The sequence below is a fragment of the Phyllostomus hastatus genome, unplaced genomic scaffold (assembly GCF_019186645.2).
Source record: "Phyllostomus hastatus isolate PE091 unplaced genomic scaffold, TTU_PhHast_1.1 phas_scaffold_193, whole genome shotgun sequence".
Taxonomy (NCBI): Eukaryota; Metazoa; Chordata; class Mammalia; order Chiroptera; family Phyllostomidae; genus Phyllostomus; species Phyllostomus hastatus.
The window spans coordinates 13,465,271-13,490,819 of record NW_025334015.1 but is presented as its reverse complement, the minus strand read 5'-3'; the positions used below and the strand labels follow the sequence as shown (position 1 = coordinate 13,490,819).

Genomic DNA, 25,549 nt, shown 5'->3' with positions numbered 1-25,549 from the left:
TTTCGGTTCCCTGTGGGGCGTTGAGCGAGGAACTCGGGCGGGAGTAGCCCCAGAAGTTCCGTGCGCTGCGCGTCCCCAGCCCGAGGCGAAGCAGGAGAAAGCCCCGGGCTGGCGCAGCCACCGGAGGATGGGCAGTCGGTTTGCGCCTGGCCGGGACTCGAGGGCGGTCAGGCTCCGGGGGGCGGGGGGCGGGGGCTGCCCGCCAGCGGCGGCGCGGCCGGGGCGGGCCGGCCGGCGGGGCATTTAAACCCAGCTGCTGCGGGCTAGGACGCACCGCCCTGTTCCCTGCTCTGTTCACCTCGCCGCCTCCCTCGGGCACCAGCAGGCAAGATGCGGTCCTCCTTGGCTCCGGGCATCTGGTTGCTCCGCACCTTCTCCAGGGACAGCTGGTGAGCAGCGCTGGGGAGGGAGGCGCGCCGCCCGGGGCAGCTTCCCTTCCGCGGGCAGGGAGCGGGGGCACCAGGGACCGGGCGGCGGGCTGTCTCGCAGCCCTTGAGCCGGGGCTCCCTCAGCTGGGGCGGCAGGAGGGTGAAAATGAATGGCTGGCGCACGCGCGGGGACACACACACACACACACACACACACACACACACACACGGGGCGGACCTTCAGAGCCCCTCACTTTCACATTGTTGAACTTGCGGGCCTGGGAGCCGAGGCCCGGTGGTGGAATTGCTGAAAAGTGGCCTTTGGAGTCGCGGAGTGTCCCGTGTGGTCTCTTCGCCCTTGGATAACACAAAGGCTGAAACTGAGCAGTTCTGGGCGCTTGCTTTGAGGGCCTCCAGGGACTTACAGGGAGGGCTTACCTTTCAGATCAGAGCAGGCAGCTGCCCCTCAGCTGGGTGGTCACCCCCATGATGGGCAACCCCAGCAACCAACCAGCCACTTCTCCAGTAGCTTTCCCCTGACCAAGGGAGGCCGGGGAGACCACACGTGTTGGGGTGTGGGGGTGCAGAGCCTGCAGCTCCCTCTTCAGAGGTCGGGCCGCTGGGGGGTCTGCTGGGTCTTCAGTGTTTCATTTTTTTTTTTGTTGGTACAGTGTTAGTTTACAAATTTTTCATCATTTACAAATTATGAAATTTAGCACAAATAGCCAGGTTCATGGTTTCTCTTGAAAAACAAGTGAAGCAATGCCAAGCCTAAATCCCCAAATTGTATTAATAGGACTTAAGGAGTCCCCTTCAAACAGGGCAGGTGCCCTGAGCACGGCCCACTGCGCCTGGTGTTACAGCGGCAGAGCCCGCATCCTTGACCCCGTGGTCCTGGGCCGCTGGTCACACCGGGCACCTTCCAGCTGGTGACAGTCCTCATGCCTCCCTGCCTCCCCCACTCCGGTACATGATGCATTTGGTCCCTTTTGAGTTTGGGACTGTTAAAATATATTTTTTCAGAAACAGATAAAACCTGACTCTCATAAGGATATAAAAATGAGCATGGGTTAAAGATTTTATTTTACTCATAATGAGGGACTCAGAAGGTGTTATAATCTAGGAAAAAGAAAATGCAGGGGGCTGGGGGGTGGGGGACGGGGGGCAGTCACTGTTCAGTGGGGACAGAGCATCAATCCGGGGAGGTGAAAAGACCCCAGAGGCGGCTGGCGAAGGCGGCTGTGCAGCAGTGTGAAGGGAGTTAATGCCACTGCACCATTTACTTAAAAATGGTTAAAATGGAAAATGTTATGTTACATATACAGGGTCCGGCAAAATGACACCCCTTTTTTATTACAAAATTGTAAGCATGTAATTCTGTAACATAACTATCACACTCAAGCGCACCATGACATTTTAGCTAACATGTTCAAATGAAAACCATAAATTACTACACCCATACTATTACCCTACCAACCACACTCAAGTCAGACCCTGTGTTTTACCATAATTTTAAAAAGAGAGACTCCAAAGAACATGCACACTTATAAATCAGGTTTTACCTGCTCTACCTATAAATCTGGGCAAATTCATCCTTTCTTGAGGTCCCCCAAACATCCTAAGGTCCTTGGGCTGCCCAGGAAGTGACCTTCCTTATTTGCCAATAAGAGAAAACAGTAGCCAGTTTCTTGGGGGGGGGGGGCGGTTAATTGGTATTGGTTTCATAGAGTCCACCTTAGTTCCTTAAAAGGGCCTGGTTCTGTCTGATTAAATGAGTGTCACTGTCGATTATGACATTCCAGGGAAGGCTTTGGCTGCATAAACAATTTTTCTAATAATGCTGCGGTTTGAAACAAGAGGACAGATTCTTACTGAATTTTTGCAAATAACCGTATTGCTATGGAGAGTAAGAAGACTCCACAAAAGTTGATGAATTCTCGGGAATTAGGTAGGGAGGATATTCACAAATGCTTCATTTCCGTTTACAAAGGTAGAGTCTGCTAAATTGTCCTGGGTTGTATGTAGCTTAAGAAGAAAAAGAAAGGGCTTCTTTCTACACCCAGAGAAGAGAACGAGAGAACGGCACCTGCAGTATTCCAAATGCACACGGTAACCACCCCTCAGCAGTCACTCCATTCTGTGTGGTCAATTCTTGTTCCGCCAGGTCGAGTTAGCAATCTTACAACTTGTCTGCTTCTTGACGAAAGAGTTTGGACAGGTCCTGACTTAGTCCATTGTTGTGTCCTTGAAGATGTCTGAGTGTTGCCACCAGAAGCCTGTGCCCAAGAGGAAGTTCTTGGTACAGTGTTTTCTGAGACAGTTCTTGGTCGTTAAAGATAAGACCTTTGACCTGCAGCTGATTGCAGAGACTTCAGGAAGCATCGGAGTGAGACAAAACCCTACTGTAGGTGACAGAGACCTAAAAAGGCGCAAGTGAACTTATTACTGATAACTTTCCAAAGTGAGTGACCTGATGAGAATTTGTGACAAAAACAATGCAGCCGACAAGCAAGTGTAGCAGCTGTTCCGGAAGTATGCAAAACAAGACAAAGCCACCCCCTCACCCCCAAAAACCTAGACAGTGGCTAAAAATGTAATGAGGCTAATTTCAAAGAAGACAGTGAACATAACGTCTGATTTATTAAAAATGGATGAAAATACTTTTTATAGAGGAAAACTCTTGAGATAGATAAAAATCCCAAGACATAATTTACATAACATACCAAGGATATACCAAGAAGATCAACTGAAGAGATTCGGGAAGTCCTGAGAAAGTCCTAAACACCTGTGTGAGGATGCACATCCCCTGGTGAAAAACTGCTGACCTAGAAGGTGTTAGACTCCGAGAAGTAAGGTTGCCACCCAGGTGACATTTCCAATCATAACCGCAATCATGACCAGTAGCACTATACTCTTATTATTGGGGACAGCATCACCAGACGCCGGAACATAGAAACAGATCGTGGACCAGAGGAGGCACTGAGAGATCCACAGAAACTCCTCACACAACATACGATTCCTGAACTGTTTATATAAATAACAACATTTACCTTTTAAAATTTAATCTAGAGTCCTGGCCAGGGCGGCTCAGTTGGTTGGAGTGTCATCTAGTAGACCAAAAGGTCACGGGTTCAGTTCCCACTCAGAGCACATACCCAGGTTGCAGGTGTACGAGAAGGCAACCAATCCATGTTTCTCTCTCCCATCAGCATTTCTCTGTCCCTTGGAATTTCTCTCTAAAGCAATGAAAAAATGTCCTCATGTGAGGATAAAAAAAATTTAACCTAGAGAAGGTTGAGTATCTCTTCTTATTTCACAATTATTTCCATGCAGTTGGTCAACAATATCATATTAAATAAACCTGATTCTTTCTAGCCTCTCTTTTTAAAAGGTGAAAGAACTAATCTTTGTGATTTTCCAAGAGCTCTCTTGGGCATCTCAGAGATAGTCTTAGGCACAGAAGATATCCTTTTCTTTTGTGTCTAGGATTTTATTTGGGGAAAGCAAAATCAGGAGTGGCTAAGAGATTTGGATGCTTATCACGAGTGCTAAGAAACAGTACTTGTCCCACACATTTGAAAGTGATAATATTTCATTTAAAAATGAACATAGAAGGTAATGCCATAAAGAAACAGCTCTTTCCTAAGGGAGTTATTTGTTTTAAAAAGTATGGAGCATTATTCTAGTAAGGTACAGAATTTGTGCTGTCTAGGCAGATTCCACAGCAGGTAAAAAATAACATCTTATAATCTCTCATTAAGAGCAGACCAGTAACCAATATTCAAGGAAATTTCTTGAATTTTAAAATCATGATTGTAATGGACAGAAAATCAAATTCTACTTTTGCATTGACATTATATTTGATACTAAAGGAATCATAGCCTCTTTTTTAAAAATAATATGAATAAAAGAAAAACTGAGCCAGCTTTGACAAAATTCCTAGACACTTAGTTGCTTCTCTCTAGACTCACTATTTGCGCACACTGGCATTCAAAGCAAATCGAATCCCCTGTTCACAGCCTGCAGATTTATCTGTTCAGGTTTTGTCCTTCATTGTTCTCTCCTTTTTCTGGAACAACCAGCCATTTTAAACGACGTGTCTTTAAATCCTCAGCTGAGGATGTTTTGTTGATTTGAGAGAGAGACACGTGAGAGAAGAACATTGATCGGCTGCCTTCTCTTATGCGACCCCACCGGAGATGGAACCCGCAAACCGTGGGTGTGCAGGACCACGCTCCAGCCCACCGAGCACCCTGGCCAGGGCCCAGCCATCTCACTTCAGGATAAAACTTCTCCTTTTCCTTCTTAATAAACATAAATCCATCTTATTACCATGGATACAAAATTGTACCTCTCCGAAGCCATTGTTCCTAATAGAGTCTCATTCATAGATGTGAATCGTACCCTTTAACCAAACTACCTTACATTTCAGAGAACATGGGGGTGGGGGATGCAGGGAGGCTGGCCAGTTATAAACAGCCTGAGCCACACCAGCACTTCAGAAGGGATCACAAACACAGAGCTCGGTCACACACATCCTACAGCGGGAGTCTGACCCCCATGCTCGCCAGCATCTCCCAGGTGGACTGGAGCCCTTTCGCCGCCGCGTGCCTCTTGCGCTTGGCCTTTCTAAGCTTCAGTTTCCCTGTCAGTAAAAGTTGGGTCCAGGGCCATAAACATGGTATGTGACCATTCTTGACCCCCTGTGGCTAATGAGGGTGCTCAAGAACTGTTCTTTTTCTTTTTAAAAAAAGATTTTATTTACTCATTTTTAGAGAGAGATGAAGGGAGAGAGAAAGAGAGGGAGAGAAGCATTGATGCACATTGTCTCTCACATTCCCCGCATCGGGGACCTGGCTGCAACCCGGGCATGTACCCTGAGTGGGAATTGAACCAGTGACCCTTTGGTTTGCAGGCCGGCCCTCTATCTACCGAGCCACACCAGCCAGGGCCCAAGAACTGTTCTTTCACTTTTTTGCTTGTGAACGTAGGTTTGGACTCCTATCAAACACTGCATGTTACTGTAGTTCCTGCTGTGGGCACGTTATTATGCTGAGATTTGAGGTCTATAAAGATGAATAAGACACAGTCTTACCGTCTGGGAACTAAGGATCAGAATGGAGAGAGGGTGTGGATGCTTATTATCAAATTTACTGCTTCCACAAGTCCCCAGGGAGGACGTGGAAGTGAGGTGAAGAAAGCAGGCATAGCTAGACCTTTGGATTCCTCATCTGTAAAGTGTGAATCCAAGTAGCACCTTCTCATAACGTATTGTGCGGACCAAAGTACTCAGATCAGTGACCAGCTCGGGTTAAGCTCTGACTAGACACTAATTACAGACTGTCCCTCTACTTGCTTTGCTTACTTTGTGTCCATCCTTGTTGATTTGTGGCTCACTGCAAAGCGTCCCCACCTACATGGATATACTGAGGCACAGGGAAGCTATGTTGCTTACCTAGCATCGCCCAGCCTGTAAGTGGCTGAACTGGAATTTGAATCCAGGTGAACCTGACTCCCAAGCTGTCCTGCGGATCAGAGCAGGGAAGGGGGAAAAGATCAATCAATCACCTGGCCATTTGGCCTTAGACAAATCACTTAATCTCCCTAAGGCTCCAGGGCTTTGTCCCTAAAATGGAAATCACAGGGAACCTGTATCACAGGGTTTTAGTGCATTTGAATGAGAAGCCACTTAAAGCACTTAGCCCAGTGGCTAGATTACAGTCAGTATTTGGTAACTGCTGGGTGCTTGCGAGTTTCCATGGAGGCAGGAATTCCCCCTCATTAGGAGGAAAAGGTAGCTTGTAACTTGGTGGAGCAAAAATGCCTGGAAGTGAAGGTGTACCTGTCTGTTCAAGAGCATATGGTGTAGCTGCAGCTGGGTGCGAGGGGGCTACAGGAGCACTCACGGTCCCGGGAAGCGTGTTCGAGCAGGAGTCAGAGAGTGCGGAGTTTCCGCCCGTCTCCCTCAGGCCCTCTGGGTCCGGATGGGGCAGAGCTAGCTCCTTCAGGGCCTTTTGGAGTCCTCCACAGCTTTGGGTCTGGTCAGTGCCCTGCCTCTGTGTCCACGTCTGTGCTGAAATGTCTGGGGCAGCTAGCAACATGGGCATCTTGCCAGAGACATGACTGGGGCTGCACTTATGGGGCTGGGCCCATTTCCTGGGGCCCTGCGAGTGGGAACAGCTCAGGACCCGGAGAAGGGAAGCCTGTGGGAGGAGGGACCAGCTGGATGAGCCTGGATGGGGGGAGGGGAGGCAGGAAAGCAGGAGCTGTGAACTCCCTCCCACCCTGCTGTCTCCCCACACACAAAAGCAGCTGACTCTTCCCACATGAGCTGGAAAGGCCAAGGCTGGCCCGTGGCTGCTGCTAGGGCGAATGGCCCTGTCCTCCGAGTTTGCTGAGGGCTCCTGCTACCAGGCCCACTGTATCTTGTCTAACCCTTCTGACAGTCTCGTGTGGCAGCAGCTGATTATCTCATTTAAAAGAAGGTCGAACTAGGCTCAGAGAGATCAGACAAGTTGTCCAAGGTCACAGGAAGCAGCAGAGCCAGAGACTGAGACTCATCCTCTTTTGGCCCAAGTCTCACGTTCTTTTCCCAGTTGTGCGACAGCCTCGGGTGAGGGGTCCCGGTGCTGCCCGGACAGCTCTCTTGGGCCTTATTTTCCTGGTAACTGCAAAGAACTACCAGGTCAGGGTAGCAGAAAGGGGCCCCTTAGACTGAGCTGTGATAGTGACAGGCTGCTCTGAACAGGGAGGACAGCTGGGGAGCACACCAGGAAGGCCACGCCCCTTATCCTCATCTCTCTCCTTGGGGCCCCCAGGGCCGGGGCCCATCCCGCAGAGCAGAGCGCGTGACCCTGCATCCCCTCCCCCACCCCTCGTGTGCTTGCTGCCCTCTCCCCAGCGGCTTCTGCTTCCTCTTCCACCCTGCTGTTTCCTCTTTCCCGCCGCACAGACCAGAATGCTGTGCGCCGTCCTGGCTTTGGGTGGCACTGTCTGATTTGGCCCCTGGAAGGCCTCAAGGGTTTGGGAATGGTCCAAGTGGTTGGCCAGGACCTTATTTCTTCCAGTCCAGCTGTGCCAACGAGCACTGGGGTCAGAGAGGCGCTGTCTGGGAGTCACAGCAGAACTGAAGACAAACAGACACCAGAGGTCCAGTCCCCAAGTCGGTGTTTGGGGCGGAGTGGGCTGTATAGCACTGCTGGTCTTGCTGAGATCTCATCCCCTGGGTCCTTCCTGCTCAGGGGGAGGGGACGAGGGTGAGACATGAGGCCAGGCCCCCACAGGATTCTGAGAGGAAGGCCACCATCTCCCTCCCCGGGCAGGACGTGGCTCTGCCACCATCAGCACGATTCCATCTGTGCTGCTGGCCCAGCCTTCAGGAGAACGGCCGCCTCTCACACCCTTTCGAAGTCATTCCAGTCGCCTGAATAAAAGCTTGTGCTGAAGCCTAAAGCCAGGTCCTTTCATTCCGTCTGAATGCTCTGGGCTCCCCACTTAGCTTCCTTCTCCAAGGAAAACAACCCATGTTTTAATCATTCCTAAAAAAGATCATTCTATTATCTACTCAATTATGCTATGAAGTCCTGGGCTTGTTGTACACACTGGCCCCCTCCTGTGGGACCCTCCTGTAGGAAGCAGCTCGGGGCCAAGCACTGACTCACGCCCTCTCTCTGAGCAAGCGCCCGAGGCTCCGCCTGAGGAAGGGCAGCAAGCAGAGGGAGGGCTCCTCGGGTTGGCTCTTGGTTCCGTGTCCTCAAGGCTCAGAGGCCGCCCAGACCTGGACTGTCCCTGAGACCTGGACTGTCCCTGCTCCATCTGGTACACTGAAGGCCTGGCCCAGGGTTCCTCCCTACGCTGTCTGTCCCGGGCTGGCCTTTGCCCACCGTGAAGTCTCCCAGAGGCAGTGGGGATTTGGTGGGGGTAGAGTGGGGGCGCTGTCACCGCTGGCCTGGTTCTTGTGGCTCCCAGTGCTCTGTCTTTCTCAGGTCCGCTGGGTCCTAGGACAGGCCACCAAGTCAGATCTTTCTGGGCAAGTGCCGAGGTCACCTGCAGCCACAGCCAGCCCAACCTGTCACGTGGCCACTGTAGAAACCCTAGACACCTACCAGCAGCCTCTGGCTAAGGCAGAGAGCTGTGGGGGTCTACTGATGAGGGAGTGTAAGTCCCCACTGGCCTTACATGGGCAAGGGGACCGTCGGCATGTCAGCAAAGCAAGGAGAGAGGACGCAGGGACTGGGCACCACTGGCTGGGTAGCCGCAGGGGAAGGGACGTCTTCCCTGTCTCCGGAGGTCGGCATCTCTGCTATGTTGTTTCTTGTTTCGGGTCGTGCCGGTGGTGGGTCCTTTGGGTGGCAACAGGCCAACCTGTTTGTTTGTTCATTGTCTGTTGCTACTTTGTGACAATTTGTTCTTGGCTCCCACATGGGAGGCATTCTTCGAGCAAAGTCTTAATATGCTTGATAAAGCCATTATCATGTTCCTTCAAAAGAGTAAGTTGGACTGACAGCTTATCGTTGAGAGATTGCCTGTGCTCCTCTCTGCTGGACTTGGTTACTCAGTAACCAGTGCCGGGCGGGTGGAGGTGGGACTTGGAAAAGCGTCGCCTCTCCGCCTCTCCGTAGCTTCTCGGCCTCTTGTCCAAGATCCTGTGTGACAAGGACCTTGCTAATGAAGGCTTGGAGTCAGGGGGCAGTTGGCCCCTGCTGGGACAGCCTGGGGACCTCGCCACACACGTCCGTGGTCCTTGGCCTTCGTGCCAGGCCAGCCTGACCCCGCACCCAGGCTGCCATCCTTCCCCTCACAGCCACCCTGGGTAGCTAGGCGAAGCCAGGCTGTGTGTCTCTGCCCTCTGAGCACCCCCGGGCCTCCGGATTCCGCAGGCAGGGCTGCTCGAGGAAAAGTGAAACGCAAGGTTTGTGCTGCGGGAGTGTGGCCGCTGTCCTTCCCGTGAGCTGCTGTGAGTCTGGCTGCTGTGGCCTCAGCTTGGCCCAGCCATTAACCTGACAGATGTCCGCAGTCCCCTTTGAACAGCGGCACCTTGGTCTTTTTCTCAGGACAGCTGCCAAAGTGGTTTAGAAAGCGGACGGAATTCGGAGGAGGCCTGGCCCCAAGTGCACTTTGCGCAGCAGTCGTGGGACTCTGGGCTCGTCTGTCCATCATTCGGAGGCCAGGCAGGAAGTCCCAGGGAGGCCAGTGCCAAGTCTTGTGCGTCCCACAGCACCGTGGAGGACCCCCGCCCCTCCGTCCCCAGGAGTCATGCCTCTCCCAAGGCTCCTGGTTGATGACTCAGGGTTGGGGCCAGAGCTGGGAGAGAGGTTAGGCCAGGCCCCTGGAGAAGAACAGGGCTGGACCCCTTCCAGTTAGGGTGTCAGTGTGGATGTCTGCTGCCAAGGGAACCCTGGTACCCCGGCAGGCCACCTGTGGGCACTGGACAGTGCCCCAGGCACGGGGAGGGCACTGCTAGTTCAGCTAGCCCAGGTGTGTGTCCTGGGGAAATGCACAGGAGGGGGCGTCCTGGCCTCCAAATCCCGACCTTCCAGGGAATCCAGAGTCTTGCACTCCCACCACAGGGGAGTGTGGCACCAGCCCACCCCACTCACCTCCCATAACAGAGCATCAGGGGCTGTTTCAGCCCATCCAGCTCTGCTCCCTCACCTCCCTAGCCCATCAGTAGCTCTGTGAGGAAGGTGTCAACTCTGCTTTTCAGAGGAGCAAACAGGTGTAGGGAGTGAAGCCAGGTTTTGCCTGAGCCCTAAGTCCTTGCTCTCTTCTGCCATAGAAACAAACCCCCTGCCGTGGACCACCGAGGGTGCCCCAGGTGAAGCCGTGTGCCCGGGGCAGGGGAGGCAGGACGGCAAAGGCAGCGGGAGCTGGCCCTGCCTTCAGGAGGAGGCCTATCACGGGCTTCCCAAAGCAGAGGGCAGAGCAGAGCCCTGCATCTCCCTCAGCTTCGCCTGCACGGTGTCCAGCCCTCTCTGATCTAGAAAATCCTGGCCCCCTTCCACGACTTTCCGTCACCGTCACCTCCACCACTCGGCCCCACAGGACCTGTCCCCCCTCCCTCCCAGCTTGGCTCGGTCCCACCTTCTGCACATCCGGGACTACGTGGTGTTCCCCAAACAGGCAGTGTTATTTCACGCTCTCTGCTTCTGCACACGCGGTTTGCTGCCCCGGACGTGCTCCTTGCCCCCGGTTCTGCTTGACCTGGCTGCTTCCTGCTTGTTCTGGAAGATTCAACTACAGCCTCCCCGCTGGGAATCCTTTCCTGACCCTGCTCTACCCCAGGGGCCCCGGCATCCCTCCCCTGTGTCCTTGTCCTGCACAGCTGTCCACGTTTACGGCGCTGTCGCCCCAACTCTGCCCGTCTCCCCACTGGCCTGTGAGCGCCGGAAGGGCAGAGTTTCTCTCGTTCATCGCTGCATCCCTGTGCAGTGCCCGTGCGTGGCAGCATGTGGACGTGGACTGGGGAGCCGTCTTGTTTCTGCCAGACAGGATCAGGACCCCAGAAGGTGGCATTATTGGGTCTGCTGCCTCGGCGCTGCCCTGCCTCCCGGGCCGGGAGAGGAGTGCGGTGAGAGGGGCATGGAGCCAAGCAGGGAGAACACCGGGGACATGAGCAGGAGAAAGCCAAGGGAGGCTGGCCTGGGTCCTTCGTAGGTGGGCAGGCCTGGCGCTTGGGTAGGATCCGTGTATTGGTGGCGAGTGGGAGTGTGGGAAAAGGGGGGCTGGCGATCAAGCTAGGCTTTGAGCCCCTCGGTGGCTCTGACTGGCCCCTCGGGGTGCTCGGGGGGCTCCGCGTGTCTGGTGAGGTGCAGCCTGGTATCCTGGGCAATGCCAGGCGCCGCCACGGGAGGGGGCTCACTGCCGGGCCTGTCATGGGAGAACGGTCAGAGCCAGGGCCCCAGGGACCTGTCAGGTCCAGAGAAGGTGCAATTCGTCACCAGGGTCAGTGGCCGCTGCCATGTGGCAATCGAGATAGGTTCAGCTGTGCCCCAGGAGTCTTAATGGTGACATAACAGGGACCTAGGGACTAGGGGAGAGTAATATTGTGCTCACCTTTCTTTGAGATAGATGTGGTTGGTGCTGCCCTCCCTGTGCCCTGGAGGAGGAAACCAGGGGCAAAGAAGGGTGAGGGACTTGCGTTTGGTTGCCCCGTCAGTCAGAGGCCTCACTCAGAGCTTCCCACCTTTCCCCAGGCCAGGCAGCCTCCCAGGCGGGGCTCGGGTCGGAGTTTCTTGGAAGGCTGCGGTTTTCTTCTGCCCACTGCCCTTTGAAGAAGGTCAGCAGCACCGTCTCCAAATGCCCCTCGGATTCTCTCAGCCCGAGAACTGGGAGTCCTGAGCCATCTACCAATGCGTGGGGCCCGGAAAACGTTACTGCGGCCAAGCTTGCTGGTGGTAGTCACTGTGACGGACACCCTGGAGTAACCCCAGGTTCCCCGGAAAAAGCAAGTCCCTGAGGAACCCATGCCCCCTTGGGACCTGGTAGCCAGAGGCGCCAGGTTGCAGAGGAATGTGAAAGCCAGACTAGATCGTAGTTGGAACTTTGTTCCTAAGAGAAGGGAGAGCCTTTGAGACATTTCGAGGCAGGTAATGGAGCAGGGCAGGTAGGTGTGCCTTCCCGGTTACAACAAGATGAATGGGGGACAGTGGAGCGAATGGAGACAGAGAACCCCAGCAGGAAGCTCAGGTCCAGGGGTGAGCCCAGCCTAAATCCAGGCTCTGCTGAAACACCCCTTCGTCTCGCAAGTGGCAGTCTGCACGACACATTCGAAGGCAGTGAGCTTGGGCTTTGGAGGCAGATCCCAGAAAGGGCAGATGGAAGCCACAGTGACCTGCCCCTTAGGTTCATCGAGCTGAGGGATGCAAAGGGCATCCGAGTCCCTCCTGCCCTTCCTCCCTGCCCTTCTCCATGAGATCGTCACTGAGCTGGGGCTTTGGGTCTTTCTGAATGCCTGGCCCTTTCGCCTGGGCCGGGGGACCATCACGAAGCTCATTTTCCATGTGTTTCCTGGCTCCCGGCTGCTGACGCTGCCCAGCTGACGCTGACCTGGGGAAGCAGACGGTGACTCAGAGGCACGGAGCCCCTTCCCTGACCCTCAGGAGAAGGGTGGCAGGGGGGCATGCATGGAAACTTCATCGGTGTCTGGCTGATTTGTTCTTTCCATCCCAGACCAGTGCGTGGTGTGAGGGGTGGGGGATGGGAAAGGGCACATGTGATGTGTGAGCCAGACGGAAAGCATGACCTGCTGACCGGTGGGGTGGACGACACTGGGACAGAGGGGAGGACACTGTCAGCAGTGCTCCCACGGGTGTGTCTTTCCAGCCGCGGTCTGGGCTCTCTCGAACATGGCCATGCACGGGCCGTTGCTGTGCTCTGGGCGTGTGAGGGGCGCTGGCTCACCATGAATGGGGACTCTCCTCCCCCATCAGCCTCCCACCCGCTCCCACCATTTCTGGCATTTTAAAAAAAGAATTTAAGCCCTGGCTGGTGTGGCTCAGGGGAATGAGCGCTGGCCTGCGGTGAACCAACGTGTCACCGGTTCGATTCCCAGTCAGGGCACATGCCTGGGTTGCGGGCCAGGTCCCCGGTGGGAGATACATGAGAGGCAACCACACATTGATGTTTGTCTCCTTTCCTTTCCCTCTCTCTATAAAAATAAATAAATAAAATATTTTAAAAATAAAAGGCTTCAGCTCCTCGCCCCCATCTCTCTCACACATGCATACACGAGGCACCCCGACCACAGTGAGGCCAGATGGACGCAGAGGTGACGGAGGGGCAGGCGCAGGAGGAACATGCTGTGCTGGCCAGGGTGCTGGTGCTGGGCCCGCCCTGTGGGAAGCACTGGGACGTCGGGACCTGGGAGACAGGGCTCCCGAGCCCCCTGGCCTCAGGCATCTGTTCCTACCCTCCCCGTGGCCTCTGTGCGAGGCACGTGCACCTGAAGGAGAGCCCGGAGGTGCAGCATTGGGGGTGCCGAGGCCCTGGGGCTGCCTGAGTGGCACAGGAGGCCCTCGACCTGCCTGCTCATCCAGATGCCCACCTCTTCCTGCAGGTACCGAGGCTTCATCCTGCTGCTCACCTTCTTAATTTATGCCTGCTTTCACATGTCCAGGAAGCCCATCAGTGTTGTGAAGGTGAGGCTGGCCTGGGGTGGGGAAGAACACGGGGGACCCTGGGCCCTGGCGGAAACAGACTGCAGCGGAATGATCTGGACCTCGGCCCATGGTCATCCTTCTTCCATGATTGCCAAGCCACCCCTTCACTGACCGGCTCCCCCTTTTGTGGGTGGCTGTTTTTCCAGAGAACTTTCCTAGGAGCTCCTCGAGAGTTAATTCACTGGGACCACTGTGCGGGTGGCTACGGATGGGTGGAGAGAACGAGGGCCCTGGGCCCTCTGGGTGCTGCCTTCACTGAGGGAGCGAGGTGGCTGCCTGTCCCTGTAGCCGGTTCCTGCAGGAGGAGGCCCCAGAGGCAGGAGCAGAGTCCATTGGGGTTGGCCATGGTGCTGGGGTGGCTGGGGAGTGCGGTTGCTCGCTCTTCTCTGGGCTGAGCGGGCTTCCGGGCCCCTGACCTGTGCATCCCATTGCCTGTCCAGAGCCGTCTGCACCAGAACTGCTCAGAGATAATCCAGCCCCCCAATGCCACCCACGATCCCAACGACACCACGTGGTGCAGCTGGGCTCCGTTTGGTAAGAAAGGGGCCAGTCGCTTCCCCACTCCCCACTCCCCTCCCCAGGGAAGGGCTGTCCAGGGCCAGGAAGGCCTGTTGGCAGGGGCAGCCAAGCCACTTGCCTCGTCTCTGCCATCTGCTTTCAGACCAGGACAACTACAAGGAGTTACTGGGGGGCGTGGACAACGCCTTCCTTGTGGCCTATGCCATTGGCATGTTTATCAGGTAAGAGAGAGGAGGAGCCGGGGTGGCTGGTTCAGAGCTGCTGCCTCCCCTTGATTAACAGGGGGCGCGGGGTCCCAGTGAAAGAGCAGGTGGCTCCCCAGGTGGAAACAAGACCGAGGCTTCTGCGTGTGCAATCAGCGTGCAGCCGTTCTCGTTTCTTCCGGGGTCGCCGAGTCTGCTCCTTCACCCGGCCGGCTCCCGCTTCCAGGACCTCCTTTGCCTGGAAAGGAAGGTCTGGTGGCTCAGAGGTGGTCACTTGCCCAGCTGGGATCAGAGAAGAGGGATGAGGGAAGGCTGTGGGAAGGAGATCCTGTCTGCACTGGTGCAGAGCAGTCAGTGGAGGGAGGCGAGGCGGACTGGGGTGGGGGTGGGGGCGTCTCCCGAGCCCCTGAAGCGGCAGGTTCTGCGGGTGAGCGGGGTTAGCACCAGGTCTGCAGGCATGTGGGCTGAAGGGTGGTGGAGTGAGGACCTGTGTGACACAGACACAGACCCCCGAGGGCACTGAAGGGTGCCGCGCAGGGTGTCGTGCTCAGGTTTGTGCTGCAGACTGGTCACTCCGAGGGGGACGAAAGGTAGGTTAAGGGAGGGCGAGACCGAAGGCCTGGTCGTGCTGAGAAACAGGTTGATAAGAGTCCAGCTAAGCTTTGAGGAGCGCTTGAGAGAGAGCAGTAGTAATGGAGGTAGGAAGGAGGCCGCACCCTGGAGAGACATGTCAGAGAAGAACGGCCCCCGGCAGATGGCTCTGTTGGTTAGAGTGTCATTCGGATGCGCTAAGGTTTCAGGTTCGATCCCTGGTCAGGACATAGACAAGAATCAGCCAATGAGTGCATGAGTGAGTGGAACAACACATCGTGTTTTCCCTCTCTCTTTCTCTCTCTCCAATCAATTTTTTAAAAAAGAGTAGAATGGGAGGGCCTTTGAGCTTGAACGTGAAGGGTGGGAAGGAGAGGCGGGAAACTGAGGCACCTCTGGTGTTTCTGGCCTGAGTGGCCAAGGGTGGGGTGCCATTCGCCCTGACGAGGGCACAAGGAAAGGCGCTGGGTTGGGGAAGGAGGCAGAGGAGTTCAGTCTTAGAGTTGTGAATGTCAAGTGTTTGGGGGCCCCCAGCCCTGACGTCTAGAGGGGATCTGTGTGTGGTGCGGCCGCCCTGGGGGAGGGAGAGAACAGACCGAGGGTGTGCACTCAGTGGCAGTTAAAACCACGAAAGTGCTGCGAGAGATTGCTCCTCGAGCCCTGGCCGGGTGGCTCATCTGGTTGGAGTGTCGCCCTCGTACACCGTAAAGGCCTCAGGTTCGATCCCAGACTGCTCCTGGGGGAAGTCAATGAGAAGTTGTGGTCAGCCAGGGGTAGGGGCTGCAACTGGCAACAGTACAACCGAACAGGCCGTAGAGAGAACACTGCTAGGAGGGTGGTCAGTAGTTTCAAGTAAAGTGGAGAAGCCTGGTGAGTGCCGGACAGAGGCTGTCCCTGGCTGTGGCAACGGCAGAGGTCACCGGTGGCCACCTCGGTCAGGGTCGCTCCAGCGGTGTGGTGGGGGAAGAAGTGGAGGCAGAGGGATGGAAGGGCACAGACAGACAGCGAGGATTAACCACAAATCTAACTCTGTCTTCTCCAGCGGGGTTTTTGGGGAGCGGCTGCCCCTGCGTTATTACCTGACAGCCGGATTGCTGCTCAGCGGCCTTTTCACTGCGCTCGTCGGCCTGGCTTATTTCTGGAACATCCACGTGCTCTGGTACTTTGTGCTCATTCAGGTATGAGCCTCCGTCTTGCTTTCGGCCTCTTGTTTCCATCACAGAAAGATTCTGGTCCTTCCCCGCCGCTCCCAGGTCACGGTTTGGGCCCCACCCTCCTGCCCACACGGCTGCTCCTCTGTGGTGTTCTGCAGGGCCTACCCCCACCTCCCAGGCTGGGCTTCTGCTCCCTTGAGTCTGCCCTGGGGCCCGCCCTGGTGTCACTCACTCACTCACAATGCTGGAGAGGCCGGGCCTCCGCAGCCGAGGATCTGGGCCAGAGGGCGCTAGGGGTGTGTGTGTATGTGTGCAAGGGGCAGGGGAGCTTGTACGGTGGTCCGTGGGGGCCCCTCAACCCTGACGCTGACCCCCCTCAGCCTGGGGTGGGTCGAAGCAGGGAGGTGGCAGCACACCAGGCCCGTCCCATCTGCCACTCCTCTCCCTGCAGATCTGTAATGGCCTCGTCCAGACCACAGGCTGGCCCTCGGTTGTGACCTGCGTCGGCAACTGGTTCGGGAAGGGGAAGTGAGTGTGAGCAGGGGGTTCCCTGGGAAGGCTGGGGAAGTGAGAAGGTCACTCGTGGCCCCCTCATGTAACTTCAGGGGAAAAATTAGAAACTTGTCTCCATTTTGCTGATTCTCATGTGCTCAGGGAGACAAACATTTTAGTGACCAGAAAGCAGTATTAATCTTCCATTAACAAGGTTTTAAGCCATAAAACACAACCTTAATTATACTTTTCCTCATACTAAATGAATTTCCATTTCTCCTGATGGCACAAATGAAGTCTGTAAGACTGTATTCTTTTTTCATGAACTGGCTTTTGTGCAAAAAAAAAAAGTCCCTTTTAGCAGCGTTTCTCGCCCTCGACACTCTTCACACTGGAGGCTGCATGGTTCTCAGCTTTGGGCCGTCCTGTGCCTTGCAGATGTTTAGCAGCATCACCCACCCACCCCCACCGCCATTAGCACACCCCAGGCGGTATCAATCAAAACTCTTCAGACACTGTGGAGGTGGCTGGGGGGGGGGGGGCGGGGACAGGGGGAGGGCTGGTGCTTTAAGAGTTACAGCCACCGGGAAACAGAAAAGAAGACCTTGGGGGCTGGACCCCTGAGGACAGCAAGAGCTCCGCTAGGAAGCCCTGTGTGCTGCTCAGGGACTGCAGGCCCGGCTGCCCCTCCCTGGGTCCCAGCCATCCCGCCCCCTGTCCCAGCACGGAGACTGCGGCAGCCAGCTTCCCGCACTTGGCAAGAGCAGGCGAGAGGAACCCTGTGCTCGCCTTTTTACTTTTTCTGCTCTCCTCCCTTCCCTCTCCCTCCAGGCGGGGGTTCATCATGGGCATCTGGAATTCGCACACGTCTGTGGGCAACATTCTGGGCACCCTGATCGCTGGCGTCTGGGTGGGCGGGCCCTGGGGCCTGTCGTTCGTGGTGCCGGGCATCATCACTGCTGCCATGGGCGTCTTCACCTTCCTCTTTCTCATCGAGTGTGAGCGGACCCCCTCCCCTGGGCCCATCATGTTGGGAGAGGGCAGCTGGCTCTGGCGGGAAGCGTAAGGGTCATGGGGCCGGGGGCCGGGGGCCAGCTGTGTGACTCCAGGTGGGACGAGCAGCCTCTCTGAGCCTCAGCGTTCCCATGTGTAGATGGGGCTGGATCTGAGGGGTAGAAAGGGGAAGGTGGGGTGGACAGGACACCCCCACATTGGCTGGTCTCAGCCCCATTCCCTGCCAGCCTGAGAGTTAGCCTGGCTGGGTGGTGGGGCCGCTTTGTATCGGGAGAATACGGAAATCCTGGGGCGGCAGCAGGGCGATGCCGGCTGCCAGGAGAGCCAGGCCCGGCAGGTGGTCCCCGGTACACGACCACCCCCCTTCCTGCTCTCTCCTGTGGCCAGTTTGGGGCTGGGGACTAGCCCCAGTGCAAGGGAATGGGCCTGACCTGAGGAAAGTTTCTTAGAAGGTTTTCATTTTCAGACCCAGAAGATGTGGACTGCTCCCCCCCTCAGCACCACGTGAGTATGAGCCCCCCCCCCGCTGCCTGCACCCTGTCCCCCACTCCACCCCTAGACAGGCCTGGGGGGCCAGAGGGGGGAGCCCTGAGCCCAAAGCTACAGCACAGGCCCGATGCCAAGCCCTTGGGTTGGCTCCTCACCAGCCCGAGGGGCCTGCGGGTGGTTAGTCCCGCCCGGGGGAGGGACACGCACGCCTTCCCGCTCTGGAGCCCCTGCCTCTCAGGCGGGGCGGGTCATCCCCTAGCTGGCAGGAGGTGGCACACGGGCGTGCCCACAGCAGGGCCTCGTCTCTGTCCAGGGTGGGCCGGAAGAACACCAGAATAACCCCGAGGACCCTGGGAGCAACCCCTACTCTCACAAGGAGCGCAGCCTGGAGGCGGCAGCCGGATCCTCCAAGGAGCCGAGCGCTGAGCCAGCCGCCATCAGCTTCTGGGGGGCACTCATGATCCCGGTGAGGAGTTGAGGGGCGGAGGGGAGAGAGAGGCTCTCTAGATTTTTCTGCAGGACAGCAGGAGATGGGGATGCTCAGGGGACCTGTGGTGTCCAGGGTTTCTTTACAGGAGATGCCTGGGGTGGGGTCGGGGAGCTTGTCTTGCCACAGCATCTGGGCAGTGCTTCTACCGAGAGTGGGTGTGGCCTGGGGGGGCTTCGTGGGGTGGGGGCGGCAGGTGCTGGGTGGTGCCTGGCTGCCCCTCGGGGAGCGCCCCCTTCACCGAGCCCTCTGCTGTGCCTCCCAGGGCGTGATCGAGTTCTCGCTGTGTCTGCTCTTCGCCAAGCTGGTCAGCTACACCTTCCTCTACTGGCTGCCCCTCTACATCTCCAATGTGGGTAAGTCCCGGGGCAGGGGGAGGTGAGGCAGGGTCTCCGGTCCGACAGGATGCCTGTTATGTGATGCAGATTAGTCTGGGATATTGGAGGGATCCCTGCCGAACTGCTTGTAGGGCAAGAAGAGATTTTTGTCTTTGAATGGAACGTCAAGCCTTGTGTGCTGCCCCCGACACCCTGATTCCAGCTGCCTCTCCCCCTGGGAATGGGGGGAGAACTCTGAGCTCTGTCCTGTAACCCTCGCTAACTTCTCCACCGATCAGCGTAGAAGAGACCCACCCCTCCACCTGCTCAGCCAACTGAGGGTGGGATCAGAGGGTGCTAGACAAGGCCTGCCTTTCAAATGCCTCCCACAGTTTCTCCCAACCGCAGGAAGAGGCCTGGGGAGCCACCCACTGCTTGTAGCCCAGGCGGGGAACACTGTTCTCCTCTCCCAGGGCCTGCCTGCAGCCTCAGGGGGCTCTGCCCTGTGCTGGGTTGGCTGCCCTGCCCCTGCCCCTGCCCGCCCCACGGACTGCTCTTCCCGCCTCTGCCCCATCCAAGGACGGACAGAGGAGAGGTCCCTTTTGTGGTTGAAAAGGATGTTTGTGTCCTCCCGGCCTGAGTCTTTTCTGTTCCATAACTCAGGCGGCTACTCCGCAGGGAGCGGACCCTGCCCCAGTCCCTGAGCCTCAGAGCTGCGCCAGGGCCCCGGCCCCCACCCCGGGCCGCGCTGTTCCCTCCACAGAGTGCCAAGGGCCAAGGCTGCCTGCCATATACCGTGCTCACTCTAAGCAGGATACTGTGGGCATTAGTCAGGGCCAAACCTCAAGCTATAACTTGCCCCAGACCTCTTATCTGAGGGGCGTCTTACAAAAATACAGGTGGAGCCTCAGGGCAGCTCCATGGACCTGAGACTCTTTGTTTTGTGGCCTCGGTGCTGACCTTGGATTATGAGTCAGCCCAGAGGGCTGGGCTGTCAGTCAAGCTTCTGGAGAGTCCTTTCCTAATCCTAGGGCAAGGCCTGGGACCCTTTCCTGGGTTTCCCTCCTGGCCCTGTGCGTTAGCAGAGACCTCAGGTGGATGGGAAGCCTCCTGGTGGTGGCCCACCACTCAGCCAGCAGCAGGGCAGGAGCCGTCTGGGTGGGCCAAGGCTCGGGGAGAGTTTTATCCCCATGGGAAGGTGCCCAGTGGGCCGGGCTCCCGGGCCAGGTCCCAGTGCTCTCAGGGCAGGGCTGGTCTGAGTGGCAAGGCCATCCTGCCCGGGAAGACGGCGGGTCAGGCTGGGGGCCGGAGAGGGGGTCTGGCCACATTGTTGGAAAGTCACTTCAGCCGGTCACTTCCCAGCAGGCTCTCACTGCTTCCCCTGAAGAAGGAGGCCGTGGGCCTGGGCCCCAGGCTCTGGTCTTTCCGGCTGTGACCATCCAGGACGTCCGCCCCGAGCCCTCGGGACTGACTGCATTGTTGCGTTCTCCACAGCTCACTTCAGCGCCAAGGAGGCAGGGGACCTGTCCACGCTCTTCGATGTCGGCGGCATCATGGGTGAGGCCCCACCCTGCATGGCCTCTGTGCTGCACCGTCTTCTCCTGTGGGGGTGCAGAAGGAAGGGACAGGTTGCCTGTGGGATGTGACCTGGGCTCCTGCCCCACTATATGGCCCTAAGAAGGACAGCCCTGGAGTCTGGTCCTCCCGAAAGCAGTGGGTACAAGGAGGACGTCAGAGGCAGACCTCCTCGGGCTCGGGAGGGCCAGGCCCAGGCCCTCGAGGGGCGGGGTGACCAGGCCCAGGTGGGGGCACCATGCGGGTGGGAGGCTGGGCCCGGGGCAGCCTGAGTCGGTCTGTGTTCCAGGCGGCATCCTGGCGGGGATCATCTCCGACTACACCAACGGCAGAGCCACCACCTGCTGCGTCATGCTGATCTTGGCCGCCCCCATGGTGCGTACAACCTGCCTGTGCCTGTGTACCTGTGTGTGGCTGCTGAAGAGGGTGCACCTGTGCACAGCAAAGAGACCCAGTCTCAGAGTTGGGATTAGTGACCTTTGGCCTTGGTGGAGAAGCACAGACCAGCTGATGAACTTCTGGACCAAGGGAAGAATAGGAGATTGAGGCTAGATATGAGAGATTTTCTGGGGAAAGGAAACAATAAATTACCACGTCTTAGAACCCCGCCCCCCACCCTTGGGACATCTGAAGGGCGAGAGGCCTGGGTGTGAGAAGGCAAAGGGGCAGGGCGAGCTGCTGGGTTCCAGGGCAGCACACAGTGGGCTGCTCCAGACTTTGGCGCTCCGGCCGGCCCGTGACAGGGGGCTGGTCTGTCACAGGGGGCCGGCCTGGGGGAAGCCTGGGTGTGATTCCCCCTCTCCCTTGCTCTCTCCCAGCTGTTCCTGTACAACCACTTTGGCCAGAACGGGATCACCATCTCCATAGGTGAGACGCTGGCAGGCCCCAGGAAAGGCACTGCCTTGGGGACATTGGTGGGAGGCTGAGGGAAGCCGAGGTTCTCGGTCTGATGTCAGGGGTCCACCCTGCTGCGGGGAAGGGGCTGGCCATGGCCCCTGGCCTCTGACCGGGCTGTCTCTGTTGCCCCACAGTCATGCTGATTATCTGCGGGGCCCTGGTCAACGGCCCCTACTCACTCATCACCACTGCCGTCTCTGCAGACCTAGTAAGTGCCGCCACCTCCCCGAAGCGAGGGGTCACTTGGGGTCTTGGTCAGGGCCTCTGTCTCCCGGTCCATTTTCCCCAGAGCCCTTTCCCTGTTTCTCGGCTACACAGACAAGATCCTCAGAGTCCTTCAGAATCTGCCATGGCTCCCCACCCCTTCCTCTCAACCTAGCGCCCCCTGTCCCCCAGCGCCTCCTGTCCCCGGGTCCGTGCCTCTCAGGCCTGGTCCGGGCCCTCACCCGGCTCTCTCTCCCCAGGGGACTCACAAGAGCCTGAAGGGCAACGCAAAGGCACTGTCCACCGTCACGGCCATCATTGACGGCACCGGGTCCATAGGTCCGTGACCGGCTTTGGCTTCTGGCCACTGAGCGCTGAGCCCGGTCTGGGGCTCACTGCATGGACTGCAGCCATCACGTGGGCGGGGCCCGGGGTCCCCTGGCATGTCCCCTGCCCTGACACTGTGCTCCCCACAGGCGCGGCCCTGGGGCCCCTGCTGGCCGGGCTCATTTCCCCCACGGGATGGAACAACGTCTTCTACATGCTCATCTCCGCAGACGTCCTGGCCTGCTTGGTGAGGCTTCTTGGGGTGCCCACATGGATGTTGTGGGGTGTCCCGTCCCACCAGGCTAGAACCCTGAGCATTGTCCCCCAGGAGCTCTGGGATAGCAGCACTTCACTAAGAGCCACTTTACCTGCCACGGGTGACCCCTGCTGAGTGAGGCTGTGGGCCCAGCCCTTCCTTGCCCTCCTGCCTGCCCACTGCTGGTCACCAGCACTGCGGCCTGAGCATGTGCTCCAGGCTGATGTCCTCCTCTCCCTCTGGGCCTCCCCCAGCTCCTCTGCCGGCTGGTGTACAAAGAGATTGTGGCCTGGAAGTCAGCCCTGAGCAAAGACACCGGGTGAGTCCTCTGCAGAGCCGGCCCCTGCCCCTCACCCCCAGTCTCACTTCAGAACCACGGTCAGGTGCCCTGCGCCCAGCCTGAGCCCAGCTGCAGCGCACACCTGGGGAAAGCGGAGCCCGCCCTGGGCGAGTTCCGAGAAGGCCCGCCCTGCCCCTGCCCCTGCCCCAGCCGCTAACCTGCCCTGTGTTGTCCCATGTGTCTCCCTAGCTCTTGTCTGGCCTTAACCCCCATGCGGTAGTAGTTTCCTCAAGTCCCATGACTTTTGTGAGTATGTCCTGCAACCTGCAACTCATGTGCCATCAGAGCGGGTCCTGCATGCAAATCCTCTCTCTGTCCGTGTGATTTTTCCAACTTCCTCTTTTTCCTTGGGGCCAGTTCCAGAGACTGTCAGCCCAAGTAGAGCCTGGTGCTTTGGACGTGTTTCCTAAGGGGTCTGAGATCCACTAAGGCCGAAAGCCCCTTCTCTGGGACAGCAGCAGGGCTTCGGTCACGCCCCAGGGCAGAGGAGGCAGAGCCTGGGAAACCAGTTTCCTTCTGAACCCAACCCCGTGCTCCTGAAGTTCTGACCCAAGGGTCCCTGGGCCCCTCTGCCCGTGGTGTGCAGAGAGAATCAATACCCAATCAAAGCTTCTGGGACAAAATCAAATCAGTGTTGGTGACTGGCCAATGTGCTCTCTGTCTGCTACCTTGGTGGTGGGCGCGGAGGCTGCACAGAGGGGCTGCTGGCTGAGCGGTGGCGAGAGGCGGGCTCTGTTGGGGTGCTGAGGTCGGCCCTGGCCTTCCCAGCTCTCCTCTTGCAAAGGAGAAGCTGGCAGAGCCTCAGACCTGGTTTGGACGGAGATGTGGGTTGTGGGAACCAGCACACTGTTGGGGGAAGGCCTCATCCAGGGTCAGGGGAGAGAAGCTGAGAGCAGGAGCCATGGAGACCTCTGTCCTGCCCTGCGCTGCAGGGGCAGGGGGCCTGGGCCGCGGGACCAGTGCTGCTTCCACCTGCCTTCCCTGCTCCAGGCCGAGGGCAGGGGAGGGGTCACAAAGAAGCAGACCGGGAAAAGAACGAACTTTAGGAAGCCTCTGCTCCGGGCCTGGAAGGAGCCTGGTGCAGAGAGATTAGCTCCCCTTCAGCCTCCTAGAGAGGCAGACACGCTCATTGAGAGGTGAGAGGACGGAGGCCCAGGACTCCCATGTGCCTAAGAGTTCAGCTCGTCCCTGTGCGTGGGGAGCAGAATGAGCACCCTGCTTGGAACCAGAACCCTGCACAGTCCCGACTTCTTCGCTTACCTTTATCTTACAATACCTTGGGCTTAATTCTCTGAACTTCCACATCCATACGTGTCAAATGGAGACACTTCTCCCTAAATGCCTGACGGGGTTGATCTGAGGCTGAGATGACATGTGATACACAGTGTTGCTTTTTAAAGCAGTCAGCTGTGGTGCAAACATTGTAAGGTTTTAGATTTAACGGGGCCTTCTGTTCCCTGCGGAAGAGGTGAGAGGAAGCCCCGATGCACAGGGTGAGGATGAAAGGCGGTTATTGGAGGACCCCAGGCATCTGCCTTCCCTGTCTCCACTGCTGGTGCAGGAGGTTATGGACCCTCGTCTCACTCTCCCACCGCCCCTCTCCTCCTCCTTCAGGTATAAAGAAATATGAGGCCCCAATGGAAAAGAAGCACAGAAGGCCCCAGCTGGGTCCCCGAGTGCTCCCCGGGCCAGACAGGCCAACCACCACAGACTGCTGAGGCCAAGCCTGCTGATCCGATGACGCCAGCCAGCCCAGCGCTGCGCTCAGGGACGCTTGGGAGCTGGGGGAGCCTTCGAGGGAAGAGGACGCCAGGCAGAGGGACAGGCTGGAGCTGAGGGACAGCGGTGCCTGCATCTGGCTGACGGAAACATCTGCCCAGACCCCTGATTGTTCTCGTTCTGGCACAGAAGGCAGAGGCTGCAGGGCCAAGGCCCCCAAAAGGCCCAGCTGTCCCTTCTGTGTGAAGTCTGAGCCTCTGTGATCAGCTGGCACCTACGATGGGGCTCTGACCCGATTGCAGGGCTACCCAGGCTCTCCTCGTCCCTTTGTCCACCAGCTGTTCTGTCTGCGTTCTGTCTGCTGTTCTTGATCCTGCTTCTAACTCCTGACCACCTGGGTTAAAGCGCAGGGCTGTCTGTACCCTTGGAGGCAGGGCAAAGTGGGAGCTGGAGCCCTTGCTCTGGGCTGGTGCCTGTGCCACCCCAAAGAGTGAGGGCCTCCCCTCTCCGCCCCCCCCACCCCAGCCCTCCACGTCTGCAGCAAAGACAACACGTGGGGCAGTGCTGTGGGGTGAGGGGGGGGGGGCACGACGGAAAATACCAGTGTGTATTTTGATAAAAACGCCAGTGTTTTGATAAAGTGTCGGTGGTCACTGAGTGCTCTGTGGGCGCCAGCGCTGCTCTTGGCATGGAGAAGCCGCACCCAGAACTCGGAGGACGCCCTGAGCACTGGCACCGGGCTGACGAGTCTGGCTGGATCAGGAGCTGTCACACGTGGGGCCCCCTGTACCCTGGGCCCCTGTGCACGCGTTCTGTCTCCCTCGCTGCTCCTGGCGTGTTGGTCTGAGCTCTGCAGCCGCCTCTCCGCGCCCACGCAGCTTTCTTTGGGGGCTGGGCTCCTGCCGGACCTCCCCGAAGCCCCCTCAGGGTGCTGGGGCTGGTCTCGCAGGCCTTTCCGGAGGAGTTACTCTGGACAGTGCCGGTGACTCGGAGGGGTAGGGGGCGAGCTGGAAGCCCCACAGAAGGTAAAAGAGCCATCGAGTGAACTGGGCCTTTGTGCGGGCCCCGTGTTGGCTGGACACACGTCCCTCAGCGCTGGAACAGGCAGCACACACGCCAGTGGTGACTGAGACCGACGTCTTCGGGTGCCTGACACCGGCGTTGGGAGCGCGAACTAGTTAGGGGCCGGTGGTCCGCAAGGCCCTCGGGTGGCGGCGCTCCCTGCTGGAACGCTGCCCGTCAAGGTTTTCCCGGAGTCGTTCCGCAAGGAGCCGCTAGATGGCGCCCTAGCCCCGTGGTAGAGTCCCGCGTGACCCGGGCTCCCTCCTGCCCCTCGCGGGGACAGACAGAGGTTTCTCCACTGGGCCAGCCGTCGGCTTTCTTCCTGCCGCCGGCAGGTCAGGGTCAGAGGGCGGACACTGTACTTGGCATTTTCGA

At 57.7% G+C, this 25,549-nt stretch overlaps 1 protein-coding gene across 2 annotated transcripts; it reads left to right on the top strand.

Moving 5' to 3' along the window:
• Positions 1 to 24,764, top strand: SLC37A2 (solute carrier family 37 member 2). 2 transcript variants are annotated; one of them, XM_045860215.1, is made up of 19 exons: positions 1 to 389; positions 13,426 to 13,507; positions 13,969 to 14,062; positions 14,190 to 14,268; positions 15,884 to 16,019; positions 16,447 to 16,523; positions 17,319 to 17,485; positions 17,968 to 18,005; positions 18,304 to 18,456; positions 18,743 to 18,833; positions 20,289 to 20,351; positions 20,659 to 20,744; positions 21,188 to 21,236; positions 21,401 to 21,474; positions 21,731 to 21,809; positions 21,947 to 22,044; positions 22,308 to 22,372; positions 22,583 to 22,639; positions 24,008 to 24,764. In XM_045860215.1, exons 1-18 carry the CDS (start codon positions 331 to 333, stop codon positions 22,611 to 22,613), a joined length of 1,521 nt encoding a protein of 506 aa, XP_045716171.1. In that variant the 5' UTR covers positions 1 to 330; the 3' UTR covers positions 22,614 to 22,639; positions 24,008 to 24,764. The 2 variants fall into 2 exon arrangements, with proteins under 2 accessions (XP_045716171.1, XP_045716172.1); XM_045860216.1 differs by lacking the exon at positions 22,583 to 22,639 and having other exon boundaries at positions 11 to 389.
• Positions 24,765 to 25,549: the final 785 nt, after the last annotated feature.

Excerpts from the sequence above, each read along its gene's own strand:
- SLC37A2 (XM_045860215.1), top strand. The coding sequence starts at position 331 with ATGCGGTCCTCCTTGGCTCCGGGCATCTGGTTGCTCCGCACCTTCTCC. Across the intron at positions 14,063-14,189 it reads GTGCAGCTGGGCTCCGTTTG|ACCAGGACAACTACAAGGAG; the intron begins GTAAGAAAGGGG and ends ATCTGCTTTCAG. Across the intron at positions 22,045-22,307 it reads CAGACGTCCTGGCCTGCTTG|CTCCTCTGCCGGCTGGTGTA; the intron begins GTGAGGCTTCTT and ends GGCCTCCCCCAG.